This window comes from Amborella trichopoda, chromosome 3 (genome assembly GCF_054954075.1).
Source record: "Amborella trichopoda isolate Santa Cruz 75 chromosome 3, AtrichopodaSantaCruz75HAP2 v2.0, whole genome shotgun sequence".
In the NCBI taxonomy this organism is placed as follows: Eukaryota; Viridiplantae; Streptophyta; class Magnoliopsida; order Amborellales; family Amborellaceae; genus Amborella; species Amborella trichopoda.
In genome coordinates, this window is record NC_142338.1 from 102,156 (window position 1) to 122,606 (window position 20,451).

At 36.0% G+C, this 20,451-nt stretch overlaps 1 protein-coding gene and 1 long non-coding RNA gene across 57 annotated transcripts in view; both read left to right on the forward strand.

The window, feature by feature from the left end:
* Positions 1-7,116, forward strand: part of LOC110007745 (uncharacterized) — a 53,073-nt gene extending 45,957 nt beyond the window's left edge. For 9 of the 42 annotated variants that reach the window (XR_016052597.1, XR_016052596.1, XR_016052602.1 and 6 more), the window contains 2 exons: positions 3,143-3,295; positions 5,097-5,824. This is a non-coding gene — a long non-coding RNA (uncharacterized LOC110007745). Of the gene's footprint in view, positions 1-3,130; positions 4,463-5,038; positions 5,825-6,388; positions 6,481-6,597; positions 6,669-6,761 lie in introns of those variants that run through there. The other 33 variants (XR_016052598.1, XR_016052594.1, XR_016052609.1 and 30 more) reach the window with 11 other exon arrangements.
* Positions 7,117-10,448: 3,332 nt separating this feature from the next.
* Positions 10,449-18,492, forward strand: LOC18439599 (Hus1-like protein). 15 transcript variants are annotated; one of them, XM_088862606.1, is made up of 10 exons: positions 10,449-11,082; positions 13,967-14,042; positions 16,182-16,306; positions 16,421-16,545; positions 16,629-16,823; positions 16,906-17,013; positions 17,113-17,290; positions 17,864-17,946; positions 18,047-18,116; positions 18,191-18,492. In XM_088862606.1, the coding sequence occupies exons 3-10, from the start codon at positions 16,255-16,257 to the stop codon at positions 18,313-18,315; spliced, it is 936 nt and encodes a 311-aa protein (XP_088718732.1). In that variant the 5' UTR covers positions 10,449-11,082; positions 13,967-14,042; positions 16,182-16,254; the 3' UTR covers positions 18,316-18,492. The 15 variants fall into 15 exon arrangements, with proteins under 15 accessions (XP_088718732.1, XP_020526303.1, XP_088718733.1 ...); XM_020670644.2 differs by having other exon boundaries at positions 10,449-10,721; XM_088862607.1 differs by having other exon boundaries at positions 10,449-10,716.
* The last annotated feature ends 1,959 nt before the right edge of the window (positions 18,493-20,451 follow it).

The window sequence follows — 20,451 nt, forward strand, 5'->3', positions numbered from 1 at the left end:
TACTTGAATTGAGGTCTGCTCTTCAAACTAGCAAACGTTTTGGGAGAGGTGCAACTTTGCAGTGGAAGACCCTAAACAGCCTCACTATTGTTCAAGCTACTATCAAACCATTCCAGTTTTATGTTTTATGATGTGTCTCAATGTTCCTAATGGGCAATCTCAATACAGATTGTGTCATACATGACCAGATTGATTTCAAGTTAATTAAACCATGGTAATGCAAATTCCATAATATTGTCTAATAGCATGTTAATCATATTTCTATCTCAAACCGTAATTTACGTGGGGAACAAAATGTCTATTGATTTAGGAAATGCGACGAAGGGGCTGTGGGCAAGAGTAAAGAGGAGGGTAGGTAGTGATAGTGGAGTTGACTGCATGGTTGCTTGAGAACTTTCAAGCGTGGTCATGGAGTGAGGTACTGCTTACTTGGATCACCATTGGCAGTTAGCCGAACCATGGGCCCAAGAAATAACATTGTGTGAGTCCCTTGCTATGGTGGCCCACAAGAAATGATCTAGCTTCTGCTGGTTGGAAATCGGAGTGCCCTATGGTCTTTGAGAAAGATGTCAAAGTGGACCCTTTGTGGTCTCTAAAAAGACATAACTGATGGTCCTGGGTTACCTATGGAACATCCATCAAAGTTGAGCTTTATACACGGTCCAACTTTGGAGGAAGCCACAACGAGGCTCGTGAGTTACTCGTGTGGTTGTAAGAAAAGGAGATTGTACCAGTGTAGGTGGAAGGCTGAAGGGGGGAAGCCTTTGAACCTCTTGCAATTAGTAGCCCAGAAGATAATTGCCGCTTGGATTATATCAAACAAGGATTCAATGGAAGAGAACTGTCCTCAAAAGATATGATTGTTACGTTCTATCCAAATTTCCCAAATGAGGGCTGCCATTGAAGCCTTCCACAATATGATAAAGAGATTGGGAATATTTTTTGGGGTCACCCATTGCCATTTGAAGAGCTGAAGAAAAGCTCCCCACAAGGAATGGGCCAAAGGACAATCTATAAAGAGGTAAAGCCAAGCCTCTCTTTGCAATTGGTCAATCTCTGAAAGAGTGTAATCCAATTGATTGGCATGTGGGTGCGTGGACAATGAAGGTTTCACCGTGTGGGTGTGTGGATTGGCGTGTATTAATACTCGTTCATTCTAGCTTGGTCTTTCATCTGACTTTGAGATATGAGTTTGGCTGCTTTGTTTAAGTATCAAATGGGCTATGAAGATTCCTATGTGTATCCTTATATATACACATACATGCACATCCTATTTCTGAATGGTAATTTCAGAAACCTATAATCGAAAAGTTTTAAATACATGTGTCTTTTCCTTTCTATAATACTAGTGGAGGGCACTAAATATAATTGTGCATATTCCAAATTTTCAAATTTTAGGGCTTTTTATTTTATTTTTACTTATCAAATCCACCCGAAATTTGGAGGGTGTGTGCGCTTAGAAAGATGCAGCCTAAGAACACTATGAAAATAATTCAAATAGTGAAAATGATCAAAATAGTCCTTCAAATAATTTTTGACAATTTTTATTATTTAAATTTTTGAGCGATTTATGTATGGACACCCTTTGGGGGCTCTTATCTGGCAATGACAATGCCGGACATGAGGGCCTAGTCTTTCCACAAAGCACTAGCTAGTTTTTCTATTACCTAGAGCTCCCTCTCTCCCCAAAGTAGCAGTCTGAAGCTCCACAACTTCAAACATTTTGCCATCCTAATCTGGTACGTCTAATGGTTGTGTATTAATCTGGAGAAAATTAGATTAATGGTGGATTAGGGTTTTGCAATTCAAAAACCCTAATCCACCAGGAATTAGAGAGAGAAACTCCATCCTGATTGCACTAGGAATCCCAGATTGCTCTTGTAAATCCTGTGGACTTTGATGTCGCAATCAGCTCGATTCTTATGTCAACTCACAATCACTTTGACTCATTCATTGCAATCTCCTAAAAAGAATCATGGCATGCCAACATTGACAGTCTGCAAATGAAATCACAATATCCATGAGTTGGCTGACTTGGTTAATGGGTTTTTTCATTTGCTGTATTTTGTTGTTGTGCTTTAGATGGGGATTTGCTTTTGCTTAGAGGGTGAGGGGAACTACATGAGATGGGGATGGTTCCATTGAGAGAAATGGTGACCTTTTAAAAAGGTTTGGATGTATTTTTTGCTCTTTTGGTTAGAATTTGATAAGTTGAGCATGTTTGTGTCAGCCTCAACCTTGAGAAATACTTGTTTAATCCCTTCCCAATCCCATGACACCAGGTGTCCTCTCTCCAGGTCTCCCTCAGCTCTTAGGGAAGTAGCATGCAACTCTCCCGCCCACCGCCCTTTCTTTTCACTCATTGACCCTGTTGTTTCCTCAGTTACCTTTTTTAAGTCTCTCCTCAACATGGAAGGTGGACACGCGCTCTCCTCTTGTGCCCCTTTCCCTCCATTTTCACCCATCCAGTCGTGTTCCTGCGAGTGTTCACATGCAAACTGCTCCTTCATAGCGTTCTGCCCAAGCTCATGTACCCTCGCTCTTTCTTTTTACATTGCGAAGTGGCCGGACGGATGTGCTTCTTCTCTTTAATTGGCTGTGGGTCGCTCCCCAGTCAGTCCCCCACCTTTTCTCCACTTAGTTTCGCTCCCCAGTCAGTTGTGTCCATTCTGGGAATAAACTTTGCTATGTAGCTACATTTGATGCTCTCTCTCTCTCTCTCTCTCTCATTAACTCTTTGTTTGAGTGATTGCTTTTATGTTACTATTTCAAAGAAGGCAAACTTATCTTCTGTAATGCACTGGTGTGGTGGCAAAATGGAATGGTTAGCTTTTAAACTTTAAAACATCTATTTCTTAAATAATAAGAATATATTTGCTCTTGCGGGCTGCTTATGCATTGAGTGAAATTTTGATATTAAGAAAATCATTTTTGTTTCTTGTTTATGTAAATATTGGTAGCATGAAAGAGGGTTCATACTTTTATGAAATCTCCAAGCACAATAAAGTATTTCATGAATCTATTTACTTGTTTGGTATTATATTTGATGAATGGAAGGAACCTTATTTAATTACAAAATATTATTAAAGTGCATTTGGCACATCATATCAATGAAATACATAATGAACAGTGTTACATGCAGTTTCCAGCTTTCCCGTTGCCAAACAGATGAAAGTACGAGCACCACAGTTTTATCAAACAGGGTTTCTAGCTTTCATCCTACTAATTTTCACCTGCATCCCAGAATTCAGGAAAGTCATCAGCAAGGGTGATTCCCAGGGAGACTGCAGTGGAAGTTAGTCTCATCCCTCTGATTTTCAAGGATTTTGTGTGTTTAGTAATGGTGTTGGCTGAGAATTTGCAGGTGGTTCGATCACTTGAAGTTATTGGTTAGTTTGGTAGTTATTTTACGTGATTTGGCTTATGATTTGACTGCATGTCTGGAATGTGGTTTCTTTTAGTGCGTTTCTACAGTTTCTTGTGTTGAAGTTCTATTTCTACGACTCTTTTGTGGTGCATTCCTGTGTGAATTTCATGCTGACATTTTGATTTGATATTTTACTTGGTAGGGTTTATCTAGGATTTAGGGGGAATTGTGTTTTCTAGGTCTATTTTTTGGTTTTTAGTTTTTTTAATTACTATTTTTTTGGTAGGGTTATAGTCTTTCTTTCTAGTCTCCCTTATCTGTTTTCTAGAAATTTTCTATTTAGTTATGTAGCAGAAGCGGATGAGATTTTTCTAGTTAAACGATCACACTAGGTCTTCATTGAGCTTATCTATTTTTTGTTCATGCGTTTATATCTATGATTTACCTATGTTTGGATTTGGACTTCTTAGTATATTTTTTTCGGATATGTATTGTTGAAGTTATGCTTCTGGGGCTTCTCTTGTGTTGGCTTATCATGTATTTTCTTTTCCTTTTTTTTTTTTTTGGTATATGCATTTTTTTAATGGAAAGGCCATATTTTGGAGATTCTAGAATTCTTATAGGGTTTAGGGAAGTAAATTGTATTTATGGGGCTGATTTTGTGGTTTCTAGTGGAATTTTCTTATTCTTTTTTTTTCCCCCTAGTGGAAGGTTTAGCTGTCAAAGATGATTTGGGATCTGAGACGCTTAAAAATTTTATTGGTTATCTTTATGATGTGTATGAGACATTGTGATATATGATGAAGATGAAGAATGAAGGTGGAATTATCATGTAAGTTTGATATAATGAGGAATTTTGAGTTCAAGTTATGTAATATGTCTTAGAGATGTACATTGTGAGTACTTGGCCATTGTATTGAGTTTAATTATATTTTTTTGAGTAAGGATTTTGTAAGGGACCGATTAGGGTTGAATTTTTATATTCAAATGTGTGTAAACCATGTTTGTAGGCTGGAATATATGTATTATGGTTTTGTATTGAGATATTCATGCATTTAAACCCTTGAGTTTTAATACAACGGAAAATTTTTAAAAGAATGCTTTTCTAGCCCATTGGTCTTATACCCACCAACATGTTAAGAATGAATTTTATGCAATATTTGGGCTTCTTTTTCTCCTATTTTTGGCCTAATTTCAATTCATTGATATTCTGAAACTCTCTCAAATTCCATGGAAATAATCCGATTATAAGAGATATACCAATGGTTATGAACTCTCTCTCTCTCTCTCTCTCTCTCTCTCTCTCTCTCTCTCAAACTGAATATATGAACTAGATCATAGTCTGTTGCTTTAGAATGGAAAATTTGCAAGACTTGCTTGTGTTAATACATCACCAATTAGCATTTATGGCATTTGTTTGCTCGTGTTAGACAACTTGGAATTCATGGCTTGCTTCAATTTTTTTTTTTTTTTTTCCCCCCTCTTATGCCTGAGACTGCAATTAATGTGTTAGCTGCATTTCCTTTGTATTGTGCATGTTGTCATGTGAGTCTTGTCTTTTCTTAGATTACTGTTATAATTGTTTTTGACATACAGTTGTTGACCCATCAATACTACCTTCAATTGAAATCCCACAATACAGTTTTGTTTTGTTCTTTGATTTGTTTCTAGTGATAAATCACAGAGGGGTTTGAATTGAGATGCCTAACTGGTGAAGCTGCAATCACAGAGGGGCTTGAAATTTATGGGGAGAGCAAGCATACAAATCTTCTGTTGTATTGATTTGTCAGTGCAATTCGTGGGATAGACATCAGATTCTTAGCAGGTGGGTGGTTGTTCCTTGATTGGAACATGGTATGCCTGAGGCCATATAGAAAGGCTACAAGGGTATATCGAAGCCAATAAGGGGGCTTTTGGTGCTGTTTATAAGCGAGTTTTGAGTGATGGTAGGGTAGTTGGGGTGAAGAGGCTACATGATGTAATGCAGGGTGAGGAAGAGTTTTGGGCAGAAGTGAGCACAATAGGGATGATATACCGCATAAACTTTTTAATGAGGATGTGGGGCTTTTGTGCTGATGGTTCACTCTGTACTGGAACCAGAGGCTTGAGATTACTCTAGGCACAGCAAAGGGCCTAGCTTACTTGCATCATGAGTGCCTACAGTGGGTCGTACATTGCGATGTGTAACCCGAAAACATACTACTAGATGCAGGTTTAGAGCCCAAGATAGCGGACTTTGGGCTGGCAAAGCTCCTTCAGTGAAGAGGTGAAGGGAGAAACAATAAGTCCATTTCATACTTTATAGGAGTACGTGGAACCAATGTGGGGATAATGTAAATGGCGTTGTTACATGAACTTTCGAACCCAATTTGGGGATAATGCAAATTGCGTTGTTACATGAACATTTATATCAATGTGTATGCACTTGGATCTATTGTAAAGCTTTTGTTATATGAACTTTTGTTTTCAGCCGGTTTTAATTTGCCTATTTTATCGCTTTCATTATGTAATCTGGGAATAACTTATCATGGGTCGTGTACGTAGAGAGAGTGAAAGAGAGAATCATAAAGAAAGAGAGAATCATAATTCGACCTATAAACATATCGCAAAATATTATCCGAACCGTCAAATATATTTCTTATATTATTGATAACTGATTCCCAAAAAATCTTTTATATTGGCCATGTATTACAAGGGAATCATCAACTTATAGGATGAACGGCTAAACTACATTAGCAGCAAACAGTCAAAACGTGGTTTTCATCTTCTTGGTGCCAAACAGGGTATTTTTCATATACTAGGTTCTTCCAGCAGTAAGCCAAACAACATTGTTCGCTAAACCAGGTTTTATATATACCAGAATATGCAAAACCAAGTATTGAAAAAAACCCAAGATTTGCGTGTCCTAGGACCCAAACGACCTATTAATGATTTGTTGGCTAGATTTATATCTGAACTTTCGACCTCTTTTAAATTATCCTCTGCATTTTGTCATACTGATTCCACATAATCCTTACGCAGGTTGAGCTACTACTAGGGCAAAAGTAGGATAAATTGGATGTCACGCTTAGGCCGGAATTAGAGGCTTTGGATGACTTTACTTTGGCAGCGAAGTAAGGTTTTGTTTTATAATAGGTGCCCGGATTCTTGGTGTGTTGATTGATGCATACATGCAAAGTTTTATGAGTTTTATGGGAGTGAGTTATTCATTATGGGGTGACATGGTTCAGGTTTGAGGAAGCAAGGGAGGAGGAGAAGCTATGAAATCAACGCGGAGGCCTTCAATGACATGGTGGCAAAGGTTTGTTTTGAATGCATTATGGAATGGGCTGGAATTTTTGGTCATGTTGTTCTCAAGGTTTTCACTTTTTTTTTTTTTTATAACTTTGTGCAGGCTGAGAAAAAGAGCAAGCGCAATATGCAGGAAAAGGAAGGGAAGACAACGCAGAGGGATTTCAAGTTTTAGGCACAAAGCTATACATCAAACTTGCATAGCATGAATGCTCCCCCTCCCCCATTGGATATATTTTGTTTGGTGAATATATTGTGAATTCTGAAATTCGAAGGATCTGACACATTGAAAGTTCTTATTAAAATGTATAATGTGAAGTTCTTTGGTTGATCTTGGGCCCATCTTAGGTTGATTAATGAATGGACAGGGCAGCTAGTTGTTTGAGATAAGAGTGATGTTTAAAGGGAATTTGATTATTAAATCTATTACGAGGTTTTTAAGGAATCTTAACTGTGCCTGAACTTGGTGTAAAGTTAGAAGCGGTTTATTGTTTGTTTTTCTTTAGGGAAGCCATGACCTATAAAGCATGAATTTCTCTTATGTGATGCCCTTGTTTTTATCCATTGTTTTTTCTTCTCTTTTCCCCTAACTGTCAACGAACCGCAGACCTAAAGGAGCATTATTATCAACATAAGAAATGTCCATTGTTGGCATGAAATAACGGGGTGCAGACCATAGTTGGCAAGTTGGAGAATAATAAAATATCGGCAAATCAAACTATTGGAAATGAATCAATTTTATTTCAAAAAGTCAAAGGAAAAAATCATCTAAAAAAATACGGATTCCCAAAAAATAAGTTATGTCGTGAATATATCGGATTTAATTAAAAAAACATGGTGAAAAAATTAGATATGTAAATGATACAATATAGGATTATGATTTGTAGTTATTGTATAGATATATTAAAGCCATTAAACAATAATTTTATAGCCTTACTAGTGTCATTAGAGTAATACTTGACAACAAATTTTTGAAACGTTTAATAAATCCAGCAATAATCCTTACTCTATTGTCAAACACAAAATATATTGTAAATTTATTGGGAGTATAAAATGAAACAACAATAATAATACTAAATACAATAACTAATTAGCAATTAACAAGAAGTGTGAACCAAGGTATAAGATTATTTTTCAAAGAAAAAAAACCAAAAAAACACTCCCAATAGAAGATTTTTGTTAATTAAAAAAACTCAAATACCCTATTATATAAAATAATGGTCCATCCAAAATGCTACTTTTTATACATCAATGAAATAAAAAATAATAAAAAAATATAAAATTAATAAAAATTCTCTATGCATAAAAAAAACAACAAAATACTTGAGCAAATTTGAATCTCGCACTGAATTCCTAACTACCTCAATCTTTAGTATCAATAAATATTTTTCTTGCTTTTTATAACGACATTATACCAGTGTTTTAAAAAACGCCGAGTCGAACCGGACTCGCCCGGTTCAACTCGGAAATCGAAAAAGTGAATCGTATCAGCTGAAAAATCGGAAATCGTCCGGTTCTAGAGAGAACCGGACGATTTTGTACAGTGACTAGCCGATTCACTGTACGGAATCGGCGAGTCCCGTATTTTTTTTTTTTTTTTTTTTGTAGTCCATGATAGATTTTTTTGTAATACTTGATCGATTTTTTTGTAATCCATGATCGAATTGTTTTCTTTTTTTTGTAATCCATGATCGAATCTTTTGTTTTTTTGTAACCCATAATAGAATTTTTTGTAATCCATGATCGAATTTTATGTAATCCATGATTGAAATGTTTGTTTTTTTTTCTTGTAATCTATGATCGAATTTTTTGTTTTTTTGTTTTTTTTTTGTAACCCATGATAGAATTTTTTGTAATCCATGATCGAATGTTTTGTAATACATGATCGAAATGTTTGTTTTGTTTTTGTAATCCATGATCGAAATGTTTGTTTTTTTTTTTGTAATCCATGATTGAATTTTTTGTTTTTTGCTTTTTTTGTAACCCATGATAGAGTTTTTTGTAATCCATGATTGAATTTTTTGTAATCCATGATCGAATTGTTTTTTTCTTTTTTTGTAATCCACGATTAAATTTTTTGTTTTTTTTTGTTTGTTTTTTTTGTAATCCATGATCGAATTTTATGTAATCCATGATCGAATTTTTTGTAATCCATGATTGAATTTTTGAAAATTTGTGATTTTTTTTTTTTAATCCATGATCAAATTTTTTTTTGTAATCCATGATAGAATTTTTGGAAAATTTGTGATTTTTTTTTTTAATCCATGATCGAATTTTTTTTTGTAATCCATGATCGAATTTTTTTTTGTAATCCATGATCGAATTTTTTGAAAATTTGTGATTTTTTTTTTTTAATCCATGATCAATTTTTTTGAAAATTTGTTTTTTTTTTTTTTAATCCATATTATTCAAAGAGAAAATGAGAGAGATGATGATTCTGAGGCCACCCTATCCCAGCCATATTATTCACATATCGAGTCCCAACAGCAGCAGTGTAGGGATGGATAATCTTCGGGGAGCATGAAGGATGGATAATCTTCGGGGATTTTAGATTGGGAACACAACAAAACACTGACACTCAGGGATTTGGGAATAGTCAAACGCCTACTAATATCGATGATTCGTTTTTAGATCGAATCAATGAATTGTTAAACAAATTCAATCAATGGCACTAGCATGACTAAGAAGAACAATAACGTTGTCTATCATTTTATTTTTAGATCATATGTTACTAATTTTATGCTTTATTGTAGTCCATGTATGTTGATATACTTATTCCATGATAATTATATGTTTATCCTTTTGTGTGATGTAAATTAAATGTTGAATGGTAGTTCATGCAGGGAAAGAACATATCAATATTCGTATATTCATTCAAAAACATGAAAATTCTTAATGGAGTACCCTCATTTCTTATTGAATTCCTAAAAAACAATATTTATAATGAATTTTAATAAATTTTTCGGATTTTTTTTAAGCTTTATTCTGACCGATTCACCCGATTCCCGATCCGGATCGTCGATTCGCCGATCTGAATCGGTTTTTTGGAAACTCGATCCGGGTCACCGATCCGTTTTTTAAACCATTGCATTATACCTGAATAGATCTTTCTTTGGGTTACTTTTTTTCTAATTCTACCTATTATTTTGAGATATGCGATTACCCTTTTTTAATTACTTTGTTTTGGAAATATATTACTTATATTTTTTTGTACACTTTTTCTTAGAGAACTCATTGGTGAAATTTTTTATGCAATTTTTTGTGAAATCAAGAATTACTTGTCTTTAAATCAAATTTCAATAATATTAAATTACTAAATAGATAGGCAAGTTTTTTTAAGATCTTTGTCTCGAATATTTTTCATTTTGTACATATTCAAATTTTTATTTATTTTTTAAGACTTTTATATTAATATATATTTTTTGTGATTTTATCGATTTTCTCATTTTTGGGCTTTTAGCCAGCTACTTGGTGAGCGCGGTTCCGCTTCTATCCGTGCTAATTACAGCTAAATGAGCTCGGCGTCGCTTGGCTCGACTCAGCTCAGCTCAGTTATAATTGGCTGGGCTCGTCTCAATGAAAAACGAACATGAAAATATTTTAGCCGAGCTGAGCTGATGTAAGCTGAGCTGAGCTGATGTAAGCTGAGCCGAGCTAATGTAAGCCGAACCGAGATGACGTAAAGCGGGACCAAACAAAATATCCACAAAAACAGAAAATTTTTAAATTTTTTTTTTTTAAAAAAAAAAACAACTCGTAAAAGCGAAGCTGCAAACCTAAAAGTGCTTCCATGGCCTTCTTCCGTTTTTCTGGGTTTTCAAGTTTTTGCGGGTGCTGGACCTAGAAGGCATCCGCATCAAGCATTTGCCAGATGAAGTGGGATGCCTCATTCATCTGAGGTACGTTGGATTAAGAAATGCGAGTCTTACAAATGTTCCCGAGTCGCTCAAGAACTTAAGACGCTTGCAAACGCTGGACTTCGAGGGATTCGAGGGGAAGCTCCCAACTGCAATTTCTAAACTCCATTATTAAAGTTCAAATAGGTCCTGATCCGTGAGGTGAGGTGGGTCATCCTCTACCATCACGGTCAATATTTTACATGAACATCCAACATACCCAAGTGAGAGAGATTGCTCTCACTGAGGAAACACAACCACTTCTCAATGATAAAATTCACATGGATTCTTAAAGTTTTCGCAGTGAAGGAAAGTCGCTGCTGATGGGTGCTCCCGCGCGGCAACTTTAGTGAAAGTCGGGCACACCCTATTCCCCAACAAAAAGCACTCAATCGATTGAGCTGAGCTCCTGCCACTCAATCTACCACCCGGTCGCCCACTCTTCTGCATCTCCTACAAATTTATATTTAAGAAATTTTTGCCCTGTATTTTGATTAACCCGAATAAATCTATGGAAACCCTATAGTGGTGAGTGAACATCAATTTTTGTTTTTCCTTATTTTACAAGTTTTAAAGAGGGTTGACTTTGAGCTGCAAACCTTAACCCTGGTTTGGCATTTTCTTCGCTTTGATTGATCTGCTGCAAACCCTAACCCTGATTTACAGTTTGTCACAAGTCAATAAAATTTTATTTCAACGAAATCGTGAATAAAAATTATGCCTGGAAATTTTGATTCTCTTATGAAAAAAAATAAAACGAATCTGGTTAATTTATGGAAAACTATAAAAACAATGTTTGTGTTTCCTGATTTGTCGAAATAATGGTCAATCAAAGAGTAAATGTGAACCTGAATTCTATGGAAACCCTAGAGTGGCGAGTGAACATTAATTTTTTTTTCTTTGATTTACAGTTTTTAAATCACTCTAGTTCACTTTGATGTATCAAAATAATGGTCAACGACTTGATAAACTATAAAAAGAATGTTTTTAAATCACTGATTTATTTTGGGTCACCAAAAAGGGTTACATGTTGCAAAGATAAATTAATTTCTTTTTCACCGCCTTACATCTTTTATATTTATGTAGAAATTACTATTGTTCATTCAAAGTTCTATGCAGCATAACATGCTAGTTTAATGCTCAAGATGCTATCTTTTGATCTCAACTGATGGATTTCTAATGGGATTAGTTGGTATTAGCTTACAATTCTGTAGCTCTTTTTTGGGTTGTTAGCCTTTGATGAACTCAACAGTATGATAAATAACTTCCTCTTAGAATTTTGTAATTTTTGGCTGACTTTCTGTTACAATTTAAAAAATGAGCCTATTTATTGTTCATTTGTTGGCTATTGATTTTTTTGGTCATGGTAAATTGAGGGAGTAAATATGTGATAATCAATTCCCAACGTGTTTAAGAAAGGTAAGAGTTGAGGCTAGAGAAAGAGTCTGTCGTTGTAGAAGATTTGTTGTATGGGTTTAGTTGACGAGTCGTGTAATTCTGAGTCAATAAAGGGAGTTAAGAGACAGAGAGAAGTTGTCTATGCAAGTGTGGGTGATATAGATGAGAGTGAGAGATTGGTTGTCTCTGTTAGTTAAATGCAATTGGAAGGAATCTTTGTAATAGCAACCTCTGCCTAGGGGGGGAAACATGTATGAGAGAGTGATGGGTTTCCGCAACTATGGCAGATTGTGCGTATAGAAAGACAGACTTCGAATATAAAGTTGGAGAGAGACTGCAGTAAAATGCACAAGGTAGTGTGTGTGTGAGAGAGAGGTATTCTGGTATAGATTTGGATTGTTGGAGCTATCTGAGGTCTGGATTTAAATTGCTTGGCCTATTGACCTATAAATTTATAATAGTCTCATGACTGCATTTCAAGCAACAAAGAGAAAGGAGATGAGTCCCACAGCTGCGTATTTGAGAACTAGTGCTTGATTTTGCTTCCAATGAAATGGACATCTGGAACGCTGCTTGCTAGCTCTATTTCCCTCGCATTTCATGTCACATTTCCAATTGGAATTTATTCATGCATGGATCAATGCTTATTGATGAAGTTTATTGCATGAATCAGTAGTCAATAATTTTTTGCATAAATCAACGCTTATTGCGTGAATCAATGCGTATTGATGTAATTGTGGGCATGCTAATTTACTGTCTTCTGTTGCCTTTCAAGATAGTATCAGTCTTTCACTGCCAATGCGTCGAAATTGTTAGGATAGGATCTATTCACATCTCTTTGAGTTCTTGTGATCTTTACTTTCCTTATTTAACTCTGAAAATAATTTTTTTCAGTCAGTTGATTGATCAAAACTCTGTGACCTTTTCTCTTCATGACGTTTGTCTTTTTCAAGAACATCAAAATGAGAAGCTGATTGTTAGATGTCTTTTATGTCTAGACCGTCTTTTGGAACCTACTTTTGCATCATTTGCTGCTTAAACTAGCAGTCACAAGTCACAACTCACACATACATGGTGTCTCTAGCATAATAGATTGGGGAAATGAATTGTCATTAGACTTCAAATATTGCTTGCTTCTGGTCCCTTTGTTCTAATTCATGTATTTTTCATTGAAATCTCAAATAATTAGTAGGGTTGCAACTTTTGTAAAAACAGGCTAAGCATCACGACTTATTTCTACATGTCTTTTTCATTGAAATCTCAAATAGTTAGTAGGGTTGTAACTTTTGTAAAAACAGGCTAAACATCACTACTTATTTCTACAATTTTGAGAATAAAACTTTGCTATGTAGCTACATTTGATTCTGTTTATTCGAATGTCAAGGGCCCATTTTCTGTTATAGATTGGACGAACATGACATTGCAACACAGTTGTGTCCATTCTGGGAATAAAACTTTGCTATGTAGCTACATTTGATACTCTCTCTCTCTCTCTCTCTCATTATCTCTCTGTTTGAGTGATTGCTTTCATGTTACTATTTCAAAGGAGGCAAATCTTCTGTATTGTACTGGTGTGATGACAAAATGGAATGGTTAGCTTTTAAACTTTTAAATATCTATTTCTTAAATAATAGGAATATGTTTACTCTTACATGCTGCTTGTGTATTGAGTGAAATTTTGATATTAAGAAAATTAATTTCGTTTCTTGTTTATGTAAATATTGGTAGCATCAAAGGGGGTTCATACTTTTATGAAATCTCCAATCACAATAAAGTATTTCTTGAATCTATTTACTTGTTTGGTATTATTATATTTGATGAATGGAAGGAACCTTATTTAATTACAAAATGTTATTGAACCTCATTTTGCACATCATATCAATAAAATACATAATGAACTGTGTTACATGTAGTTTCCAGCTTTCCCGTTACCAAACAGGTGAAAGTACGAGCACTACAGTTTATCAAATAGGGTTTCCAGCTTTCACCCTACTAATTTTCACCTACATCCCAGAATTCATTTCACCTGCATCCCAAAATTCAGGAAAGTCAACAGCAAGGGTGATTCTCAGGGGGAGATTGCAGTGGAAGTTAGTCTCATCCCTCTGTTTTTCAAGGATTTTGTGTGTTTTATTAATAAATCCCTCTCTCTTTATTTTCCTTAATTTACTCTCCTTCCGTCCCACCATATTAATAAAGGAAAAAATTTATATAGAGCCGAGGCTCTAAACAATCAAATTAGAGCCCACCTCAAAAATTTCACTAGAAGAGGTTGTTTTGATGTCCAAATATCCTGAAATTGATCATCTTGACATCAAGATGCATGGACTTGAGAAAGAAATGGATTTCAAGTTTGGAAATAATGCATCTGTAGCACATTTTGGACCGTCAATTTTCAAGCTTTTCAAGTTTTCATAGATCTGCTCGATTTACACTATTTTTAAGCTTTAAATTTTATAATTAAAGATGAAAATATATTTTAAGGCTATCACAAAGATTTCCGGCCTCTCTCTCAACATGGTCTCTCTTCCCCCTCTCTCTCTTAGCTTGGTCTCTTTCTCCACATTTAAGATCGTATTAGAAATACATGCATTTTTTTTTAAAAAAAAAAGAATAAATAATCATTCATTAGACATGCATGCAAGTTCCTCTTTTTATGGCGCCTTTCTCTCTTCAGTCTTCATAATTAAAATTGTAGTCTCTCACTTTTTTGGGTAACTGTAGCCTCTCTCTCTCTCTGTCCCTCAATGTGGTCTATTTTTCTCCCCCCTCTCTCTCTCAACTTGGTCTCATAGATATGCATCATGACTAAGAGAGAGATGCTTCTAAGGAATGGCATCTACTGGTGCTTACCTGAGTGTTTTGGAAGCAGCATTATAGAGTTTTTTGCTGAGCTCTTCGATGGAACTAGAGAAATGATAAGTATATTTACATGAATGAAACACATTTTTTTGTTGATCTCTCTTTTTTTTTTTTTTTTGTCTCTTAATCTATTGGCCCCGTTGCTTGAAGCTTATACCATCAAAACCGCTAGAGTTGCCAAGGCTAATCATTGATGAATGGCCTTTAGAGCATTGAAACGAGTAATTGCTTACTAGGTTAGAGCTTTTCTTTCTTTTCTCTTTTTTTTGTCCTTTTGAAATATCTATAAATTTTTTGGAGTGGAACAAATCCTGATTTTCTTTGTTGATGGCATACATGATTTGAACACTCTAATTGTATGAATGATACATAGCGTAACATTTTTTAAATGCTTATAGTCATCTTCATATATTGTATCATTGTACCAATGAATATTATCTTATATTACGAAGAGATTGGTTTCTCTAAAGGCCATTCATCAATGATTAGCCTTGGCAACTCTTGCGGTTTTGATGCTATAGCTTCAAGCAATGGGGCCAATAACATCTTACATAGTGGGAAAGAGAGAGGGATTTGTTAACATGGTGAGAACACGTGGTGGAATAATAGGGGGTGCTCCTCTCGCGTAATATATAATACCTGAATATAGGATATTAAAAACAAACAATATCTTAATACATGTACAGCTGTTCCCAAAGAGATATGACTTACGAATCCATTGCTTTAAAATGCCAGCTATGACAAGCTGGACTTAATTTGAATTGAGACAATTATATAAAGATACAAGAAAATAGACTGCCTTACCACTTATGGATACCCCTTTATACACGATACCTCCCTCATGGCTGCCGAGTTAGCTTATCTTCTTTTCCTATCTTTTCTGTGACGTTATTCATCAGAGATGTAGACATGCTGTTCAAAGTATTGGTATGTGAAGTGAACAAATGCACAATTGGATGCCCAAAGGAGCATTTATTAAATTTCATCCGAGTGATAGGGGGATGACTTTCCCTTTGCATAGATCGAATACAGGCTTAGATTGTAGGTCATCAATTTTCTTCTCTATATGGATTTTTAGCATCACTTGACTTGGATATTGCACGTGGAATGCACTATGTTTTGAGGTGGTTCCATAGAGATCCTGATGGTCAATTGTGAGTTTTCAGGGATCTTTGGGTGGTTGTTTATCACGAGATGCATATTTGGCTTTAGTTGTTATGATTGGATAGCTTGTAATGATCTGAATTGCATTTCAGAGTACTCTAGTTGTCGGTATTGTATTATTCTTGAAATGCTCAAGATGCTCCTAATATTTTGGCTCGGGGAGTTAGTAACTTTGAGCTCTCATTTCACTTGGCTTGTGAAAGGTGGAAGCATCCTGGCTGTGAGATTCGGCATTTGCTTAATTACAATGCAAACACAGAATACGAGGAAGGGAGAATGAAGTTCAAAGCATTTCTCAGACCCCATGGTGTCAATCTCCTGGAAAGAAGTGGCTGTTCTTTCCTTTTCTTCTTAATGTTACTTGTACTATTTCTCTTAGTTTTTGATGGTGAAAAAGCTTTTTAATCTCTCTCTCTCCCCCCCCCCTCTCTCGTCCTTGCAGGATTTATTCCGGCTTTTGACAAGATTGGTAGGGTCTGTCACCTCTACTTGACACGTGACCATGCGATTCTGCTTCACAATCTTCTTAATGGTGATGGCATCCAGGCCATTGCGCAATTCAAAAAGGTCGTATCCTTTTTTAAGCTAGTCATGTATGAGTGATCGACTCAGGTGTGGTATTGATTGCGTTATGGATCCTTTTTTGGCAGGAGGTTCTCTTTGAGGATTACAGGATTTCTAGTCAAAACGATGATCGCATTGCATTGGCAGTGGACCTAGGACTGCTTCACCGGGCTCTACGGAGCAGTGTGAGCATGGACGGTGACAGGCTGCAGATCAAGCTCGTCAAGAAGCGTGCCGTTGCCTCTGAACACCCGATGCCTTTCCTTACGTTTGAAAGCAAGGTCCTCTCTCTCTCTCTCTCCTGTTTTACAACTTCTCTTTATGTGTCTATTCTTTTCTTCTCCATATGGTGGTTCGCAACAGGGCTACAGGTCTGCAGTCATCCAAGATGTGCCAGTTTCCAAACCCTTGTCAAGGGTGGATGTGCATCATCTCCAAACCGCTCTTGACATGGCACAGGGCCTGCCTCAGGTCACACTTTCCTTCCTTCTATTCGTGCCCTTGTTTTCTTTGTATATATCTCGGACAGCTACTAAAAGAGGAAGAGGCTCCACCACCTTTCTTGTGCAGACCTTGGTTCAAGTTCCCGACTTGTTTCAGTTGCAATCATTGGTGGAGCGCCTAAAGCATGTGGGAGAGTTGCTGAATGTTTCGATCACCCAGTATGGTGATCTCCACCTCCAAGTCTCATCTACTCTTGTAACCCTTGGCACCGAATATCGCAAATTACGCGTTCTTGGAGTCCAAGGTCTTCCCAAATTTCCTTCTGTGTTGATCAGAAACAAACACAACTAATTGGTTTCAACTTTCAATTTGATGCAGATTTATAATTTCGATAAATGTGAATGTGAATGAACACTTGAGAACTATTATCAATCGTATTCATCACCTCATTGTCAATAGTAGCAATAGAGAGAACTTCCATCTGGTATAAAATTGACATCGTGCTGACCACGTGCCAATATTGTGTACATGGGGAGTGATTTCATAAAACTGTAACTCTCTCTGAACAAGAAATATATAAGGAAAATGCAAACAAAGAACTCACTTTTCTCCATCATAATTCATTTTTTGATATTTGCAAGTTGAAGGGCTCAGAAAATATCTGTGAACAACTCATCCATGTCCTATGATGGTTACAAACATTGAAACTGCTTGTGGAGATTGAAAGGCCTGTGAAACATGTGATGATGCAAAAACATTCATCAACAGTAGTTTGCACGTAATAGTTAGAAATATTCCTCTGGTATATTGAAAGTCCTATTATCAGAATGAGGGTAAGATTGGTTTGGTAGAATAAGCTTTTTCTTTTGAATTTCAGTGGATGCGCCTGCTGTAGATGACTCTATCAGTGCTTCTGCTAGAATTGAACTGGCACTTCAGAGAGGGGAGGCCTCATCGGTGGTGTGTAACCATTTCTGCTGTGATTTGAGTTTTAGGAGATGTGTTCCTTACTTGTTGCCTAAGATGGAAATGTGTTATGTGTTTTGTGCTGTTTGGGCAGCAAGTTAGCATGAAGCACTTTGCCAAGAGCCTTCAGTGTTACTTGACAAAGCCAGATTCTGCTTTCTATGGTCAGTTAGCTCAGAACCAATGACTGTCCCAAGTATCTTTCCTTTGTTTCTAACAAAGAATCTCTATTGTGCAGGTATTGCTTCGCAGGGTGCTTGCTTGACTGTAATATTCCAGTTCTTTATCCCAGGCACAAGGCAGACAGACAGATCTATCAGTTTACATTGCAGGTTACCTGTTCTTGACACTGGAACAGCTTAGACAATATATGTTTCTCCTTATCACAAGCTGGGAAGTGGAGAAGTTTGTTTTGCTTCTCCTTTTGCATCATTTGAAATGCTTTTTTTTTTTTTTTGTGAAATTGACATATATGCTAACAAAATAAACTATAAGCAGTTTCCTATTGTAAGTATTAGTGCTACTCATTTTTGCGTGCTACCCTTTGTTCTTAGTGATGCTGCTGCAAATCATTTGAGTGGAGCTCCTCTTGAGTTTTCTATTTATGATACAATTTATTCAAAGCTGCATACAGGATGATCCAGTTGTTAAAAAAAGGCCCATTTTCTACATGCTGCTCTTTTTCCTATTTAGGGCTCTTGTATAACCCATCTAATGGTAATGTTAATTCGCCTTTGTGACCAATACAATATATACCCTTATGCGCTCACCCATCAAGGGGTAAGTATATTTCACCATTGTGACCAAATATAATATATCCCCTACAAAGCTGAAAACTCCACTCAAATGATGCTGTTGCAAATTATTTGAGTGGAGCTCCTCTTGAGTTTTGAATTTACGATACAATTTATTCAAAGCTGCACACAGGATGATCCGGTTGTTAAAAGATCCATTTTCTATATGCTGCGCTTTTTCCTATTTAGGGATCTTATATGCAATCACCCATCTGGTGGTAAGGTTAATTCGCCTTTTTGACCAAATATAATATATCCCCTTATGCGCTCACCCATCTAATGGTAAGGATACTTCGCCATGGTGAACAGATGTAATATATCCCCTACAAAGTTGAAAGCTCCTCTCTCTCTCTCTCTCTCTCACACGCCAAAGTGCGGACTTATGGATTTCTTTGGCTAGATACCATGTGAATGTGCATGATGTCGTTTATGGAATTCTTTGGCTAGATAGAATGTGAATGTGCATGATGTCGTTTTAACGCAGAAAATATTATTGACCATAAATGCGTTTAAAATGTACTATTATGTGAGGGGCAGGAGAATTAATTTTCATGTCCTTTAAAAATGAAGTCGGATTTTTTATGAGATTTCCTCAACCCTGATTTTCTCCTATCTGGGTTGGGTTCTAAATTTAACTCTAATACTCTTATTTTCAATTTATATATAGTACAAACAGTGCAATTTGTTGTAATCAAAATTTTGGAAGTAGGATTTTCTTTTATTGTTAAATTTTTTCTTCCGAAAAATTGTAATCAGTTTTTTATTATCATGAAGAATTAAACAATATTTTTAATTTCTATTGTTAAATTTTTAGTTCAAAAAAATTAACAATAAACCCTAAACCCTAAAAGAAAAAAGAAAAAAAACGAATAGATTTTGAAATACGAGCCAACATTTATCGTAGTCCCGAGTTACTAGCTGTGTTAGGCAATGCAAATGCGCTTCTCACATGAGGTAACCAGTCTCTCTAATCCACGTGCCCCCAATGATTCCAAAACTAATGCCATTACTACAAACTGGATGATCCTGTTGAAAACTTGAGGGAAGAGATGAACCCACTTTCAGAATTAGGGGCAGTGTCGTGAGACTATTGATGGCAAAGATCAAGCTTTTACTAGAACTATGAGAACTCTGTAAATTTCTGTGTCCCTCTCCATGACCATGAAACCTTTTTTAAAGAGGGATGGAGTAGGTCGTTCTCCAATCGGCTTCCTCCTGAAATCTCTAAAAAAACGTGTGGTGGTTACTTTTTAACCAATAGATAACGACACTCTCTCTCTAATAAGCCTCATTTTTTAGAGATAAGCATTAAATTATAAGAGAGAGAAATATTGATCACACATATCTGATGTTTGCATCGCAAAAAAAAAGGAGAGAGATATTGGACAAGTTTGATACATGCTACAGCCTTGATCACCAAATAAAGTCAGTTTTCCAACTATCCGCAAGGCGGGAATCCAACTTACCATAGGACTTTGTACTCATCCTCTTCATACCTAACCGGTGAGATGATAGGATAGTCCGTGATTCCAATATCCGACATTCCATAAATAAGTTAATAATGATATTCAACAAATAATAAAATTAAAATTAAAATTAAAATTAAAAGGATATTTATAACATTAGACTCAAAAAAGGACCTCCGTGAAAATTTTGGAAAAATATATTATGTAATATGAGATCCTCCATAAACTTCCCATTTATT

Excerpts from the sequence above, each read along its gene's own strand:
- LOC18439599 (XM_020670639.2), top strand. The coding sequence starts at position 13,774 with ATGGAAGGAACCTTATTTAATTACAAAATGTTATTGAACCTCATTTTG. Across the intron at positions 16,307-16,420 it reads TGTCAATCTCCTGGAAAGAA|GATTTATTCCGGCTTTTGAC; the intron begins GTGGCTGTTCTT and ends TCGTCCTTGCAG. Across the intron at positions 17,291-17,863 it reads ACGCGTTCTTGGAGTCCAAG|TGGATGCGCCTGCTGTAGAT; the intron begins GTCTTCCCAAAT and ends TTTGAATTTCAG.